At 36.3% G+C, this 16,125-nt stretch overlaps 1 protein-coding gene across 6 annotated transcripts in view; it reads left to right on the forward strand.

The window, feature by feature from the left end:
- LOC112554039 (casein kinase I-like) overlaps positions 1-16,125 on the forward strand; it is a 36,758-nt gene that overhangs the window by 10,888 nt on the left and 9,745 nt on the right. For 2 of the 6 annotated variants that reach the window (XM_025221615.1, XM_025221614.1), the window contains exons 6-10: positions 345-515; positions 2,105-2,253; positions 3,184-3,276; positions 12,158-12,259; positions 15,538-15,647. In XM_025221615.1, the coding sequence (XP_025077400.1) occupies positions 345-515; positions 2,105-2,253; positions 3,184-3,276; positions 12,158-12,259; positions 15,538-15,647 (625 nt within the window). Of the gene's footprint in view, positions 1-344; positions 516-2,104; positions 2,254-3,183; positions 3,277-10,463; positions 10,502-10,910; positions 12,111-12,157; positions 12,260-15,537; positions 15,648-16,125 lie in introns of those variants that run through there. The other 4 variants (XM_025221616.1, XM_025221617.1, XM_025221619.1 and 1 more) reach the window with 3 other exon arrangements.

Genomic DNA, 16,125 nt, shown 5'->3' on the forward strand with positions numbered 1-16,125 from the left:
AAAAATACCCCCTTCTGAAGGCAAACAAAGATATGACATTGCCATCAGGCACCCCAATCCAAAGGAAACTGTGTGAAAGTTAAGATTTGGAAGGCACTAACCTGGAAATATAACTCAGTGAACAAAAGGAAGAAAAATAAGTTTAAGGAACATGCATTGTCCGGTCCAAAAGATAATATTTTGATATGAGTGAATGTTTAATTACTAATAGTCTGCATTATTTGTATTCCAATTTTTTTTTTTTTTTGCCTTCTTTGAGATTAGAAACATTTGTGTGCATGTCTTTTGCACAGGGATGTGTTACTAGTGCACATTTGCTTACTCTTTTTTTTTTTTGGTTGCAGAACAAAGCCGACGAGATGACCTTGAAGCCTTGGGTCACATGTTCATGTACTTCCTTCGTGGCAGCTTACCTTGGCAAGGTCTTAAAGCTGAGACCCTTAAAGAGAGATACCAAAAGATTGGCGACACCAAGAGGGCCACTCCAATAGAGGTTCTTTGTGAAAATTTCCCTGGTGAGATTTACTTGTACAAAGTATAAGTTTAAATGTCATTTTTCTCATTTGCTTTCCATTTCCCCACAAAATCGTAGGAAGTATGAGTTTCTTGTTAAAGTGTTTTGCTTTGTTGGGGGAATTTTTAAGGTCTTAAAGAAATGTATGCAATATATGTTCCAGGTAGAGATACCCATTGATTGATTTCTTCTGTGATCTCATCCAACTGTGATTTGTCAACTTAAATCTCACATTTTGCTTGATCCAAACTTAAACACTTCTGTAATGACAAACATGGAGTCTGAGTAGCCAAATAATGTAGCACTTATTTTAATAATGTGTGGGATTAAGTGTTGCTTTTGGGTTTCTTTCAGTGCTCCCCTTTTTGTTTTGTTCTTTCTCTCAGCATTCTGTGAAATCACATAAATGTTAGTAACACAGTCATGATTTCATTACCCTACCTGTTCTTTTACTCTTTCTTGCAAATATTTTGAAAGAAGGCTGGTGATCTAACTTGCACATTATATATGACACTGCCTCACCCACTTTTATCAAATCATTGTCAGTATATATATATACTATTCATGGAACAATCGAAACAGTAGAAACTATCAGTTAACATTCACAAACGCTTACACTTCCCATAAATCATAATGGGAAATTCTTAGAATGATAAGACTTACAGCAGAGGCTCAAATATTACTAGAACTTGTTTTCTTTTGTTTTTTCTTGGTATCTTCAGTTTCTAGCCATCATTTTGTCCTCTTGTACATAAGACAATTTAACAGAAATGTTCTTGTTAGATTTATGTTGCAAATGTTCCCCAGATACATGAAGTGGTCTGTTTCCAGGATTTTCCCTTTCTTAGAAGTTGGATTGGGAGTTTCTGCTTGTTGTTGATTCTCATCACTTTGGTCTTCTTTCTGTTGACCTTTACGCCAGTCTTCTCTGTTTCCTCTGCTAGCTTGCTCAGTTGGATTTGGGCTTGCTTCTGCCGATGAGATAGGAGACTGATGTCATCTTCAAAGTCCAGGTCCTCTAGCTTTTTGGTGAAGGTCCACTGGATACCGGTGTTGTTGTCTTGGGTTGGTTTGCATATAATCCAGTCTATGATCATCAGGAAGATTGTTGGTGATAATATGCAGCCCTGTCTTATGCCGGTCTTCATTACAAAAGGCTTAGTGAGTTTGCCGTTGTGAATAACTTGGCAGGAAAAGTCTTTGTACAACTTCTGAATAATGTTTATGAGCTTAGGTGGAATACCATAGTGGATCATCAGCCTCCAGATGACGTCCCTGTCTACACTGTCGAGTGCCTTCAGTGATGATATAAAGCATATGAAAGAGCTATATAGATAATTTTTTTCTCATTGTTTCCTTTTGTTAAAAAATTTGCTTTCCATTTTGATATTTTTCTTTGACATTGCGCGCACATAAACTAAGGAAAATTATTCTTGAACCATATTACTTACAGCTGCTTTGAACATTAGTCGCTGATAGCAATTCATTGAGTAGAGACTTTCCTGTAATGTTATTTCTGATAAAGGTTATTCCACAGGTCTAGGTGTACTGTATTTTAGATATCCTTATTGCATATGTTTTGATTGACAGAGGAGCTGGCAACCTACCTGAGATATGTGAGGCGTTTAGACTTTTTCGAGACCCCTGATTATGACTACTTGCGCAAGCTGTTTACTGATCTCATGGAGAAGATGAACTATGAATGTGACTGGCAGTTCGACTGGGTTGGCAGGCAGGTGGTGAGTATTTCACTGCTGAGAAGTTTGTGAGATCAGCACTTCATTATTATTTTCCTGGCATGGACTGAAGAAATAATTTTAATAAATACTTTTTAAAAGTAATTATTGGTCCACAAATTAAAGCCTAAAGTTATGCAAGGGGAAAATGCCGTCCTTTTTTTGTCAAATTTATCAGGTTGCGTAATAGTCAAAAACTCAGCAAATACAGTATCTAAGTGAACCTTCACAAATCTTAGATCTAACCTCCCTATTGTACTTTGCAAATCAAATTGGAACTAAGAGGTCTTAACAGGGTAGTCAATCAGTATGTTTTCATAAATTTCCGATGTAAATAACAACGGTCAAGATCAAGTTTTCTCCTACCGATAAAAGTGTTAAACAGTCTTCTAACACAGAAAATTTTGTTGTTGAGTTCTACCAAAAATTTTTGCGATCACTAAATGGAGGAAAACTTAAGTCACACTATTTGCTAAAAACATCTAATAGCATAATCAACTTGATTTTCTTTTAAACAAAGGTAATCATCTAGAATATTTTTAATGTGTTCAGGTACCTATGTATGAAAATCCTTTTGCTTGATGTAAAAGATGTTTAAGGAAGGTGTGCAAAGGCTTCAGTCAACGATCTGTTAGTTTAAATTGAAGAGCTATTAAAATTTGTTTTGCAAAACTTATTGTGATTATTTACTGCAATATTACAGTGATAGTAACCATATCACAACAATTCATGGCACAGTTGATTAAGACAGAAGACCAACAAAGACTGAACTTTGGTGATGTAAGTTGTTTATACCAAAAGTTTTGTAAACAGAGAGTTTGAAGATGAAGAATAATTCCTTTTGTACCTCGGTAGAACTTCAACAGATAAACAAGCAGATTTTAAGGTTTTAACACCGACATCAGCCGTCTTTGGTTTATTTCCTTGTTCCAGTCCACACCAGTGTCTGTAGCACCGGATCAGGTTGTTTCTCCCAACAGAGAGCCAGGAGTGCCAGGCCGTGACAGGCATCCATCTCAACCTAGGGTAAGCCTTCTCCTTTTGAATCTGCCTGATAACTTTCTGTACTGGCTGTATTTTGACATGTCTTGCTGTTTTGCTTTTGTGTCCTAGATCTCTTGATCTTTGTGTTTATTGCCAGTCTGTTGTCTTCTTTGTCTAGTTCCTCAGGTATTTTTCCAATTCTGTTTACAACCCTTCACTTACATACCAAAAACTGTGTAGTACAGATTCAACACAGTTTTGAATATTTTCAAAATAGCTTTGAGGATTACCTGAAGTACATGAGCCATTGCTAGAATGGGATTAGAGAGGGAGTACCTATATTTTGAAATAAGGTTTTTGTCTTCTTTTTCTTCCTGCTCCTTGCCACACACACCAAAAGAAAATAATAAAGAGTAGCGTTTATGACACATTTGGTCTCTGATAAGGCAAGAAAAAATGTACCATTTCTCTTTCCAATAGGTTGTAAACAAAGTTATATATGCCCCCAGAAAAATCCTGTGCTGTTTAGATCATCTTGAAGGGGACATTTTCAATGACTTTCCCCGTCCCTCCCAAAAATCTCAAATCACAATTTTTCTACAGTCCTTGATTTTAAAAACTTAATATAAACAAGTAAAATGAGTTGGCATGATTGCTTTAATAAGACTTTTTCTATTTAGCTTCAAATTCATGATTTCATGGTAACAATGTATAAGTACTTTCAATGGTTCTGTTGGTTGCTAATCAAAAACATAAGCTCTAGTTGTTTTAAAATGTTAAAATAATCAGTTACTTGGTTATCATAGTTATACTAAAACCTGACACATGCAAAATTTCTGACCACCAGATACCTTCCATGTTGCAACATTTTTGGTGTGCAGAGATTGGATTTTTGGCACAAAGTGATCTCTAATTGGCAAACATCTATTCAACACAGATGTAGACAGATTTTAGGAACTAAATTTGGTTATGGTTATAAATCTGTTAGGATCATACAGATTTTGCTTTTGTTTTGCAGCAGTCTCCCAAATAGAGGAATACATTTGGCTTACTTTTTTTGTGATAGTCTGAGGGTGCATGTTACATGATAAAAAATGACAACTGTCTTAATTAAGCATGATTAGGGTTAAGTAGTGACCCTGTATTCACAAGTAATACATTTCAAGACCTGCCATGGTTACATAAAATCAGATTCTACTGAATTACTGTGTAACAGCAGCTAATGACTATTGCTCCTGACAGAATGTGTATTCATTAAGTTCTTTTTGTGTTGTCAGTTAAAATAATGTATCAGTTTTATATTGCTAATAAATGTGGAAGTTAAAGTAGGTCTGGAAAATATAAAAAAAGGGGCTTTTTAAAAAAGTCTGAAATTTTGTTTGGTTGCACCTGTACAGATCTTTTGTGTATGATTCGTTAAATCAGGATGTCACAGATGGAGCGATTTGCACTAGATAACAAGTAGGCATTTCAGTGCTGACACACCTCTGAATGTGACACCTGTTTACAGGGCTGAGCATCTGTGGTTTCTTCACCCTGCTACATCATGGCTTCTCATGCATGGAGTGAGTGAATACCTAGCCTCTCTTACACTATGTGCCCTTGAGATGGGGTTGGTCTTCTCTTCTCCCACCTTTAGCCAAACGATGGTTTCCACTCATTTTCAAGCTATTGGTGCCCACATTATTGTTGTCACTATCTTCTCTCTTCTGCTCAGATCTTCTGACAAGACCTTGAGGGTCTTCTGATCCAACTTCTTCCTCCCATCTTTTGCTTCTTCTGGGGGACTAAAATGGGCACCAGAGGGAAGTTGTTAGGATCTGTTTTTATGGAAAGTGATCTGTCTTTTGAATGACTGTTCAAACACCTTTTACCAACCATACAGCAGCGCAGTTTCTGCTGCAGATTTGTCAGTTGTCAACTTTACTTAATTTTTACTAGACCCTACACAATGACCTATGTGGCAATCACTTACCTATATTTATAAAACTTTTAACTACCTTGGAGCAAGGTAATACTTTACCCTATGGTGGTTGCCTGTCTGCGGCAGATTGGCCTGCTTTTCAGGCCCTGTGCACCACCTGCTGTCTTTTAGCACAACTTTGGAACACACGGTAAATCACTATCTCACATGGCAGCTTGAGTCTAGGGTCTTCTCTCTGACATGTAGCATGGCTTCATGTTGGTGTTGGGTCTGTTGTCTCCAATCCTCAGAAACAGGAAATGGGTATCCCTTAGAGCAGCATACTCTCACTTATTCTCTTTGACATTAAAATATATCTTAAAGTCAGTCTCTCCAGGTTTGGAAGCCTTGTTATAGATTTTGCTGAAATGATTTTGCTCTCTGCATCCAAGACAGATACCTACCAAGCCTCAAACACCATCTTCAGCTGTGCACTAACAGTATGCAAATGTGGGTGATAGAAAATGGCTTAAAATTCTCTCCCATGAAGTCAGCATGAATCCACTTATTAATTGAGGCCAACCCATCTATCTCGGTAAACAGCACAATACTTAAAGGGAAATTTCTTGGAGTCATCTTTGACCACAAACTATTCTTCTTTGCTCTTGTCAGATTTCTATGGGCAGGCCACTTGGTCTTATTTTATCTGTATCATTCCCTGGTCAGCTCCAAGCTAGACTACAGTTTCTTGCAGATGCTTGCTCTGTCTTCTGCAAAACTTTGTACCATCTTGCTAGCATATTGAACAATCTTCAGGACAGAACTTTCTATATCATTTTAGACTCACTGCTTTCCAAGTTCTTCTTTTCTGTCATTTTGACCACCCTCTCATGGTCCATCTCCATGCTATTCTTACTTTTTCATCGTATTAAGTACATTGTCTTCATTTGGGCTTCTGGGCATGCAGGCATTCCAGACAATGTTCAAGTGGATCAGGCTGCCAAGGCAAACTTCCTCCAGTTTGTCCCTGGTGTCTTGGATTCTTTACTGTTGTATGTTGTTTTTTTTTTTTTGTTTTTTTGGCATCCAGAGCGTCTGCCAGCATTTTTTGTTTATGAGCTGGCTCTTTGTTTTTCTTGCTTACGTCCACTCCATTGTCAGCTACTTTTTCATTTTTAAAGATGGTAGGACCTTATTATTGGATTTAGGTTTTGGTTTTATTTACAGTCTCAGGTTTAATGGTAGCTTTTTAGGTCATCCCACACTTTTTTAAAAATACATTACTTATCTTTTTTTATTGTCTTTTTTCTTTTTATTCATTTATATTCTTAATGGAAGTAGGTATTATGTCACCAGTGGAGTGGGTTTTTTTCTCACTCTTTCCATGATAAAACTCTCTCACCTTAGCTGCTGACAAGAGTAAAACTCAACCAACCAAGCTCATTTGTAACTACTTAACCAGCTTTAAAAAAATTCAACAGGCATGGTCGATTTTTACAAAAAATAATTTTTCTGGAATGTTTACGCAAATGTTACAACTTAACAGAAAAAAGTATCGTCAGTATATCTTGAATATAACAGTATCAACAAGGGAAATTCAATACCAGAAGATGCATACTAATTGTATGCTTGCCTGTTGACTGTTTTAATTGATTGATGTTATTATTATATTCTTCAGATGTGTTTAATGCTCATGATTTTTATTTTATGTCTTAATTTGATTGTAACTCAACTGTAACTCTATGAGGGGTCTATACTTGTGTTTGTGTGAAGCTGTCAAGCCATTATTTTTATTATCAAATACTTGTACAAGTGCTTCCGTTTGCACTTACCTCGATTTGGGAATATTTGTAAGTATTTTGTATCGTGCCCTGGTCCTATTCAAGCTAGACTATGGCTCCATCATCTGTGGCTCTGCTCAAGAGTCCTATATCAAAATTCTTTTTATGTTCTGATAGATTTTGGTTTTGGGTTTTGATTTGTTGGTTGCCTTTTGGGCCACAACACTCTTTTTTACACTTTACCCCTAAACTCTTTAAGTTAAGATTTATGTCACCATGATATAGCCTTAGTTGCTGGCACAGCATAAAACAACCAACCATCCTTTTGGACTTTCCCTGTCTTCATTTTACAAAATTTAAAAAAGGTGACACCAGTGACCTCATCTTTATTCAAAGCATTCAGGAAATTTTTTCTATCCTGGATTCTGTTTTATCTTTACAGATAGTTCCAAATTTCCAAATGATGAAGCTGTAGCTGTGGCAGCAGTTACATCCTGCCAGCTGCAACTAGAATCTTCAGCCCTATTAGTGGATGGTGGTTCTGTCTTTTCTGTGGAACTTTCTGCCATTTTGCTAGTCTTGCAGCATGTTCACTGATCTGTGGGACAGAACTTTCAGGCTCTGCTGTCTGTTCTCTTAGCTCTTCTTTCCAGTTGTTTTGACTACCCTCATCAGCTCCATAAAATTCATGCGGCTCTTCTTCATGGTAATAAGGACATTGTCTTCATTTGGGCCTCTGGCCAAACTAGCATCCCAGACAATGTTTGAGTGGACCAGGCTACCAAGACCACTTGGCAGTCTCCTGGTTAGTTGCAGTGACTGGTGTCATCTGACTGTGTCAGTCATTGCCTACGCCACTGGGACACTCTGGGCCAGAATATTAATGCCACTCTTTCCTGTCTTTCCGACTACTCACCTCCTTACCGTTCTGTGAAGCAGGAGTAGTTAGTACATTCAGAGTACTCACCAGCAATATTTTACAGCTGGCTTTTTGTTTTCCTTGGATACGTCCATCCCATCAGCAGCAATTTTTTAATTTTTTAAAGGTGGTAGGACTTTCGGATTTAAGGTTTTTATGTTCTGTTGGATTCTAATTTAATGTTCTAACTTAGTGATGGCTTTTTAACACATAACTTACCCTTTTATATAATCCTTTTTCTTTACCTTGGCTTTGATAGTATGACTGATATAAGCCTTGGTACCTAGAATATTCCTGGGAGAGAGAATGCATGCATTTGTCCATTAGATGCTAGTTTTTTTTTAGATGCTTTGTACATTGTATATAATCCTTGGGAGTGGAGAAGTAGCAACAGACAGAGAGGTAACCTGGTAGAATGAAACTGGTAAGGGTACCCGGGAAGCATTGTCAGGCATGAGTCACTGCAAGTTTGTGTTCTGAGTGTGTTGCAGTTGCCAGTGTGTGTTGCTGAGGAAGAGTTAAGCTTTGTTGCCATTTATTCATCAGAAGTTGCTGCTAGGGTAGTTTCAGTTGTGTCACTCTGGTGTTTGGGCTTGTGTCACCAGTATTATCATTTAGATGGAACATAGCAAGAATTTAAAAAAAAGTACTGTTTTTTCAAAATCAAAGCAGATGCTGTCTTCAGTATTGTTCACTTTGACCAGTTTTATCTTACACGGTACTCTTGTGTAGTGATTACAGGAAAGTTTTTAATAAGTTCATTGCAAATAGCAGGTTTATGTGTGTAGATGTGGAATTTCTGTGGAATAGTTCATCTATAACCTGCCTTTCATAAGGTTAGTTCTATTTCTATAGATTTTATCTATAAACAGGACAAATCAACAAATCTAAACCTCTCACATGGTGGCAGCTTAAACAAAGCTTGTAGTATAGGTAAAGAAATGAAATTTTAGGAAGAAATCCTGGGAGATTTCTACATCAACTGCTGTTAAAATCTACATCCTTTGAGTCGGGAATTTCTTTATATTCATTGAAGTCAGGGTCATCTTACCACAATCCTCACCTTCAGCCATTAGCTTTTCACTCACCATGTCGGCTGAATTTTCTTCATTTTGATCTGTTAAATCTTCTGATAAAGGAGGAGGTTTATTGATGCTGCTTTTTCACTTTCCAGTTCATGGGCGAATCACAGATCTATGTAGAAGATAAAAAGCTTCATTGTCTTTGTAGCACTTGTCACTTGTAGTTTTGCTTGATGCAATTTTTATAGTGAAAGGAGAGTTGTGATTGAAAAGTTTGGAGACTTTCTATCGAAGCACTGCCTTCATCATCTAAGGGAGATAACCTGTGTTGGGAATGGCTTCGGCTCATGTAACTTGACTTCTGGGTGTATGCATTACTTAAAAATTTAAATAACATGTTACATATATAATATGCTACAGAGCTGCTGTTTATGAATAAAATGTAGGCCAAATTAAAATATGTAAGATGCAAGCATGTGACCAAGACCCAAATGGAGAGAGAAGAAAGGTTAAGTAACTTTCAAGTGCCAGTCAGTGGTATCAACAAATGTACATGAGCAAAATATAATTCACTACTTTTCAATGTAATCAGCCACAAATACAGACATTCACAATGCATATATATTTATACAGGCAGACAGGTGGGGAAACACAAATACCAATTCCATTGCAAAGAAGATGCTAGACAAGGCAGAAAATAACATTTTACACACTTACAAAATAGCAAGGCAGTGTCATCAGCAAGTTTTACAAGAAAGCTCCTATCAATGGTGCTTCTACAACTGTTAGTATATGGCATGAACAGTAGTGAGACAAGCAGCAGCATTGAGAGGAATCTGTACAGGTGACGACAGGATTGAAGAGAAGACCTTTAGCAAAAACTCACGTGACTCTACAAGCCATGACTTCAAGCACATATAAATTCAAGTTTACCTAGTTAAATATTGTAAATAAATCTCTTAAAATTATAAAATATTAGTTTTTCTTGGTTGCTTTTATTTTCACCTGGTCGTGCTTAGTGACTCTATTGTGCTTGATTGAATATTTATGAGGGAACTAACTCTCCAGGTACGAGCAGTCAATCAACACACATGTTCCATTTCTGTATATACATTTAATATGAACCTCCAGACTAAATAATAAATGACAAAAAAAAAAGACTTGAAAAATATATGAATTTTTTCAATTGGCAAATGCAAAAATAAAAAAAAAGTTTTAATAGAGTACAAACTTTCAGTCATACATCATGTTGGGGAGTTTTTTTTTTTATTATTTATTTATTTTTTTTTTTTTGGAGGACTACGACTTCTAACTTTTGAGTCTGCTAGACTTTAGTTTAAACAATTCTAAAAATAATTCATTATTAGGGTGAAGATATCTTCAGTGTCCACATGTACTCGCAACCCAGAAAGTAGTATGATATACATACTGATAAAACATTTTTTGATACTTGGTCATATGCAAAAAGGATACATTTTACATGTGTTAATACAGAATATACAAAAGTGCACTCATTCACTGCATGCATATGGTGCAGATATATTTTTTCTTAAGTAGAATGTTAGTTGCAAGGAGAAACATTTGCATTTTTTGTTGCATTGTAGACAGCTTCAAATAGCATTAAAAATTGACACTTCGTGAGGCAAGTTTCCCAATTTTCTTGCGATTTTAATATTGTTGGTTTTGCATGAGTGCCATTCTCTTCTTTTTCCAAGTTCAAACTTATGTATCTTTTTTCAGCTAGAGAGTAGACTGCATCAAACTTGTTATTATTTACTTTGTAATTTTTTTCCTTTTTAGATTGTTAATTCACTGTTTTATAAGATGCCTAAAATCTTTCCTTCTCTCTTTCGCACACACACAGAAACCAAGTTACTGTGGCTGATTTTTTAAATATATATATATGCTGTAAGAAATCAACACATCCATGGAAACTCACTGGCATGTCTTAGAATGTTTTCAATTGATCTAGGGGCAGACAAGTATGTGCATGAAGGCTTGGTAATGGTTGCATTGCTGTATTGATGTTGCTTCCTTGTGAAACATTTCAGACGTTGTCGCTGGATTCAATGGATTGGTGGAATGTTTGGGATGATTCCCTGTGCAGTCAGCAGGACAGCAACTCCCTGTGCTCAGTCAGGCAGAGTCTGTTGATAACGATTTAACCCTGTGTTTTTTATGCCCAAAGTTGTTTAGGATAGGTGATATTTTCACACGAGCACCCTGAAATTTCTGTTTTAGATGGATTTCTGTCTCTGCACAAATGGTACAAAAATAAAGCCATGGCTTTATTTTTAAAACCCCCAACAAAGTATTAAAACAGAGCATAAAGTGTTCATGATTTTTTGTCATGGACTTCCTAGACACGAAGGATTGTGGTATTATCATTCTCCAGAGAGAATTATGTGGTAATTTCTGTCAACCACCTTTAAAAATTTTACATTTTTTTTTAAAACCTAAATAAATTGCTAAATGAACAAAGTATTTTACCACCACATCAACAAGAACTCCTTATATATGAGCAGCTTATGTTTTTGCATTTTGGGCCTTTGCCCAACTGGCCATGGATTATTATGCTTCTCTTGGCACAGCTGCTTACCCCAGCTTGGGCAATTCTATTATGTACCATACATGTGACAGATTACACAAGCATCATGAGTAAATGCATGGCCATTTGTGTTCCCAAGTATTGGAGGCAATGACATCAGTTGCAAGGACATTTTGGGAGCGAGTTGCAAGTGGCTTTCTGTAAAATTTTAATAAATTTACAAGAAAGGTTAAAATTTGAACTTGGTAAAAGACTGAGGTTACTCCTTCCTTCATAAATCATTCTGTACTTTGCAACATATGTAAATTGTTTTGTTTTATGATCAGCATTGTCAACATTTTGTATTCATTTGGAGCAAAAATGCAATATCATAGCTCTTATGTGAAAATCCTGCCATGATTTAGCTATGCCTGTAAGGTATATAGAGTACAGTTTAAAAAAAACCTTTATGTTTTCCTTAGAAATTTCATTGAAGTTGTGCTTTTATCATAGAAGAACAAATTCTATTTAATGCTGTCTTCTCAGTTTAGAGGAAACAAGTCCTTGCTGCTTGGCTTTTTTTTTTGCATTGTCATAAAATTAGTCAAATATGAATGTATTTGGTAGAATGGACTGTCATGAAGAAAACCTAACATTAACCATTCATTTATTTTGACTTTCAGTGCTTGACTTCTGGGATTCCGTTTTCTATTATTTCTTTGCATCACCTCAGTCAGTTTGTTTCCATAACCAGACTAATTTACCTTTCAGATAAGTGGTTCAAGGGGGCATCACGCATGGGGCGAGCAGCCACGCCACAATCCCTATCTTGGGGCAAACCTAGCCACAGATAGACATGGGGGTTCTGTACAGGTAGGCTCTTTGTCCCATAGGTCCTTTGCTGACAGTGCTGGTACTGCAATGCCTTCTTTTTGCTCTTGCCTTACCTTGTCTTTGCCCTGAAGTGGATTGCTACAGTTTCCAACTCTCTGAAGCTTTCTTTCTCCACCTCTCTTCTTATGACCATTCCACATTTTTTCTCACACATTAAGCCATATCTTTCAGTTGCACTTTATCAGTGGTTCCTGTCATTTGGTTCCAGTACTCAGAGAGTTGATTTGTCTTGATGAAACTTTAAGTTGCTTTCCCCATGTGACTGCCCCTTTTGCATGTAAATTATAAACAGGAGTTAGGGTCTGGTCTCACTGGCTGGAAACACCTATCACATGAACAGTAATGCCTTTGTAGAGCTGCCTTGATTTGTGTAGCTTTCATGCTTTGTAGAAATCATATATATATGCATGTCAGTGTATTTTTTTGTTTTTGTTTTGGTGTGGTGGTGGGACTTGCAGTGAATTTCTTTAGATCCAGCTTCAGTAACTTCATAAACTTGATCTTTCTTTCCCACTGTAAGACCTTGCCATTAACATTAAGTTTTCTTCAGTCCCTTGATTGGTAGTTAGAAAAAGAAATATCATAGCTGCATGCTTTTATGCTGAATTAAAAAAATTCCCAAAACCTTTGCCTCAGACATGGGTGTTATAGATTTCCATTGCATAATGGAATTGACAAAACAGAGTTTGCTTTCTTGTTTGGAACACCATGTTGTTTAAATTCAAGGGCAGCTGTAAGATGGGGAAATTTGTGATGTGGCATTGTGGCCATTACTAAATCACTGCAGAATTCACTTAGTAACAAACACATGCTTATTCAGTGTAGCAATTTTGCTTGCAGTGACTGCTAGGTGGCATGCTTGTGATCACCGCAGGTATGTGGTGGTATGAAGGCTAACTTGGTGAATAATTAATAGGTGTACTGTATTCGAACAGCCTAGTGGCCTTTGACTTGATTTTTTTTTTTTACTGTTCATTTTATGTAAAAATTTTTGGTTTTGCGAAATTTCTAATCTCTGTGAAGTTACCACAGAGATATTTGACACTAGAAAACAGAACTTTGCTGATTTTGATTAGTCCGTCAAAAGAGCATGGCATATTATAGACTATGTAGTTTCCTATATCCATTGACTTTTACAGACATATTTTTGATGCATGTTGCATCAGGACTGACTGCTTAACAAAAATTGTTGGAGCTTGGCTGGAATGTATCATTCCACTTTCCATATACCTGTGGCATTTCATCTTCTTTTGTCACTTATTCTAACCACAGACAAATCTGTTACTACAAAAATACTCTTTTGCGGCATACAAAATACCCCTTTGAACAGATGTTTGTGTAGAAAACTAAATGGGAAGATGCATGAAAGATGGGGAAAACAAAATGGTCCATATGTAACTTATAAAAGTGTATCTGTTAAAGTTTTGTTTTTGAGTTTTTAAATATTGGGCATTAAATTTCCAGACAGCTATATAGTTTTGAAAGTTGTTCCACTTGTTGTGAATATAAGGAAAATAATTCATTGAAATCTTGTTGTCACTGAAATATTAAATATTCATAAGACTTACTTGGGAGTTTCCAACAACCAGTCAAAGATTCTTTTTATTTAATCTTATGTACCGTAAGACACTTTATTTGTTATTGTCCTTTTCTATAAATCTGAAGGCTATTTGGTCTACTTTCCACTTGTATTTGATAATTGCTGATGTTGGGCTTTATAAACTTGTGTATCAGATTGGCACAGAATCTGCATATTTTGAAAAGGCAACTAGAATTATTTTGATAAATGTATTTTTTCAGTTTTGAAAAAATAAAATAATAAATCAGAGAAAAGAAACCACTCGTTAATGGTTTCTGAGACTCGGACATTGGAATGTGAATAATTTAATTTGCTTTTTTTCAGCTGATATTTGCTACTTTGCCCTCTAAATAAACAGGTCGTTTTAATTGTCCGGGACTTGACAATTTAAGCAAGAATAATGGGAGAGAAAAAGAGTGCTCATCAGGAAATCTAAAATTACTGATATTAACTGGTACCACAAAGCTGCACATCAGTATGTGAAACTAAGCTTTTAGTTTTCTTAGTCCACTTAGTTTGACCAATGTACGCACAAGCAGGGATAGAAGTTCTTAATGTTACTTTCATTAATTTTTCAGGGTTTATTTAAGCATTAGGAATAAAAAAAATTAACTGTCTCATGCACATTATTTTTCATTGGCACTACTATTTATAAATGCTCTATGTGAGATTGCGGAGTAGCACATACATAGCAGGCCAAGTCATGCTCTTTCTGATATAAATTTGATACATCTGGAGAAGATAGATATGTATGCTTCACTTTTCACTGTGAAACTTTTGCACTAAGTCAAAATGGGCATCTTTAAAATTAAAATTATGCATGTTTTCTATGTAACTTTCAGTTTCATTATTTGCCATTGCATGAGGATTGCACAAAAGAAAAATGCTTTTAATGCAGTATTTACTTCACTGTTAATTATGTTGTGGTTGTTTTAACTGCAAACACTTTCCATCTGCATTTATTATGTTAAAAAACAGTAACTATAAAATTACTATATCTAATTGCACAGTTGAAATGTTAAGTGCAGGTGGTATTTAAATTACAGATTAGTCTCTGGCATATGGGGCTTTTATTGTATCTTTTACTTGTCACATAGCATTGTAAAGATTGTTGCCAGTATTATCACTGACACATTAGGATGGACTATATATGGACTATATTTACAATATGCATTATTGTACCTTACCTCTACCTGTAATACATTAGTCTAATTGCTGCCAGGTACATCTAGACCTAAGACCATTGCAGTTAAATTGTTATGATACATATATTGTAAAAGGACTACTTATAAGGAAGATTTTAAGTGTAAGCTGTGGAGAGAGTCTAACTTTTCTGCTCTAAAAATTCCAAACAGGGAATGATTTCATTTTTTATGACTGACTGAGCACCTAAAAGTATGATTTGTAAGACATACAGTAAAACATATTGTAACTGATACAGCAATATGATGTTGTTTGCTTTCTTCCAAGCATTCCTGCTTTGCTTATCCGCACCCAAAATTTTTGGCTTTTATTGTTTTAATGCTAATCTGTGTACCTTAAAACTTGTTAAAATCATGGTGTTTGCTGACATATCCCTGCTCTACCCTAACTTGAACCGCTGATCTCAGCACGTCAGAGTTTGCTTGATTTCTGTTCTGTGTTGACCTAGACCTCAATTTATCTTCCCTCATTGCAGGTGGTGAGTTCTGCCAATGGGGAAATGCAGACAACAGATGACCCTACTGCTGTCCACTCCAACACACCAATCACAGCACAGCCTGATGTGGAGGTGGTGGATGAAACAAAGTATGTATTATCTGTCTTCATTTGCCTCAACCATTCTTTTCTTTAACTTTTATAGGTAATCTGCAGTTTCTTGATGAGTTTGGAATCTAATCCAGTATATTGTATTCTGCAGTCCCAACTAGGAAAGCATATTAAATAGTACAGTCACACCATACACAGGCCCATTATACTTTTAGGCAGGAGAATAGTAATTGACAGCTGTAGAATATTTAGCAGGTTTGGGGGATTTAGTAGTAGTATGAACCTTTTATTCCTTCTGATCCCACCCAAGATGTAGCTGACTGTACAGTGGCAACAGAAAGAGTATGCTCTGCCTTACGGCTAGAACTAAATGATGTAGGCTGCAATCTTCAAGCAAATCTAGACAAATGTTTGTCCAGCCTGACTGTAGACCCATCCTTGTGGGCCAAGTTAGGCCAAAGGGATGGGCTGGTATGATGGACCACAACCCATCTGTGACCTTATCTGCCTTGATCCC

The sequence above is a fragment of the Pomacea canaliculata genome, linkage group LG13, assembly GCF_003073045.1.
Source record: "Pomacea canaliculata isolate SZHN2017 linkage group LG13, ASM307304v1, whole genome shotgun sequence".
In the NCBI taxonomy this organism is placed as follows: domain Eukaryota; kingdom Metazoa; phylum Mollusca; class Gastropoda; order Architaenioglossa; family Ampullariidae; genus Pomacea; species Pomacea canaliculata.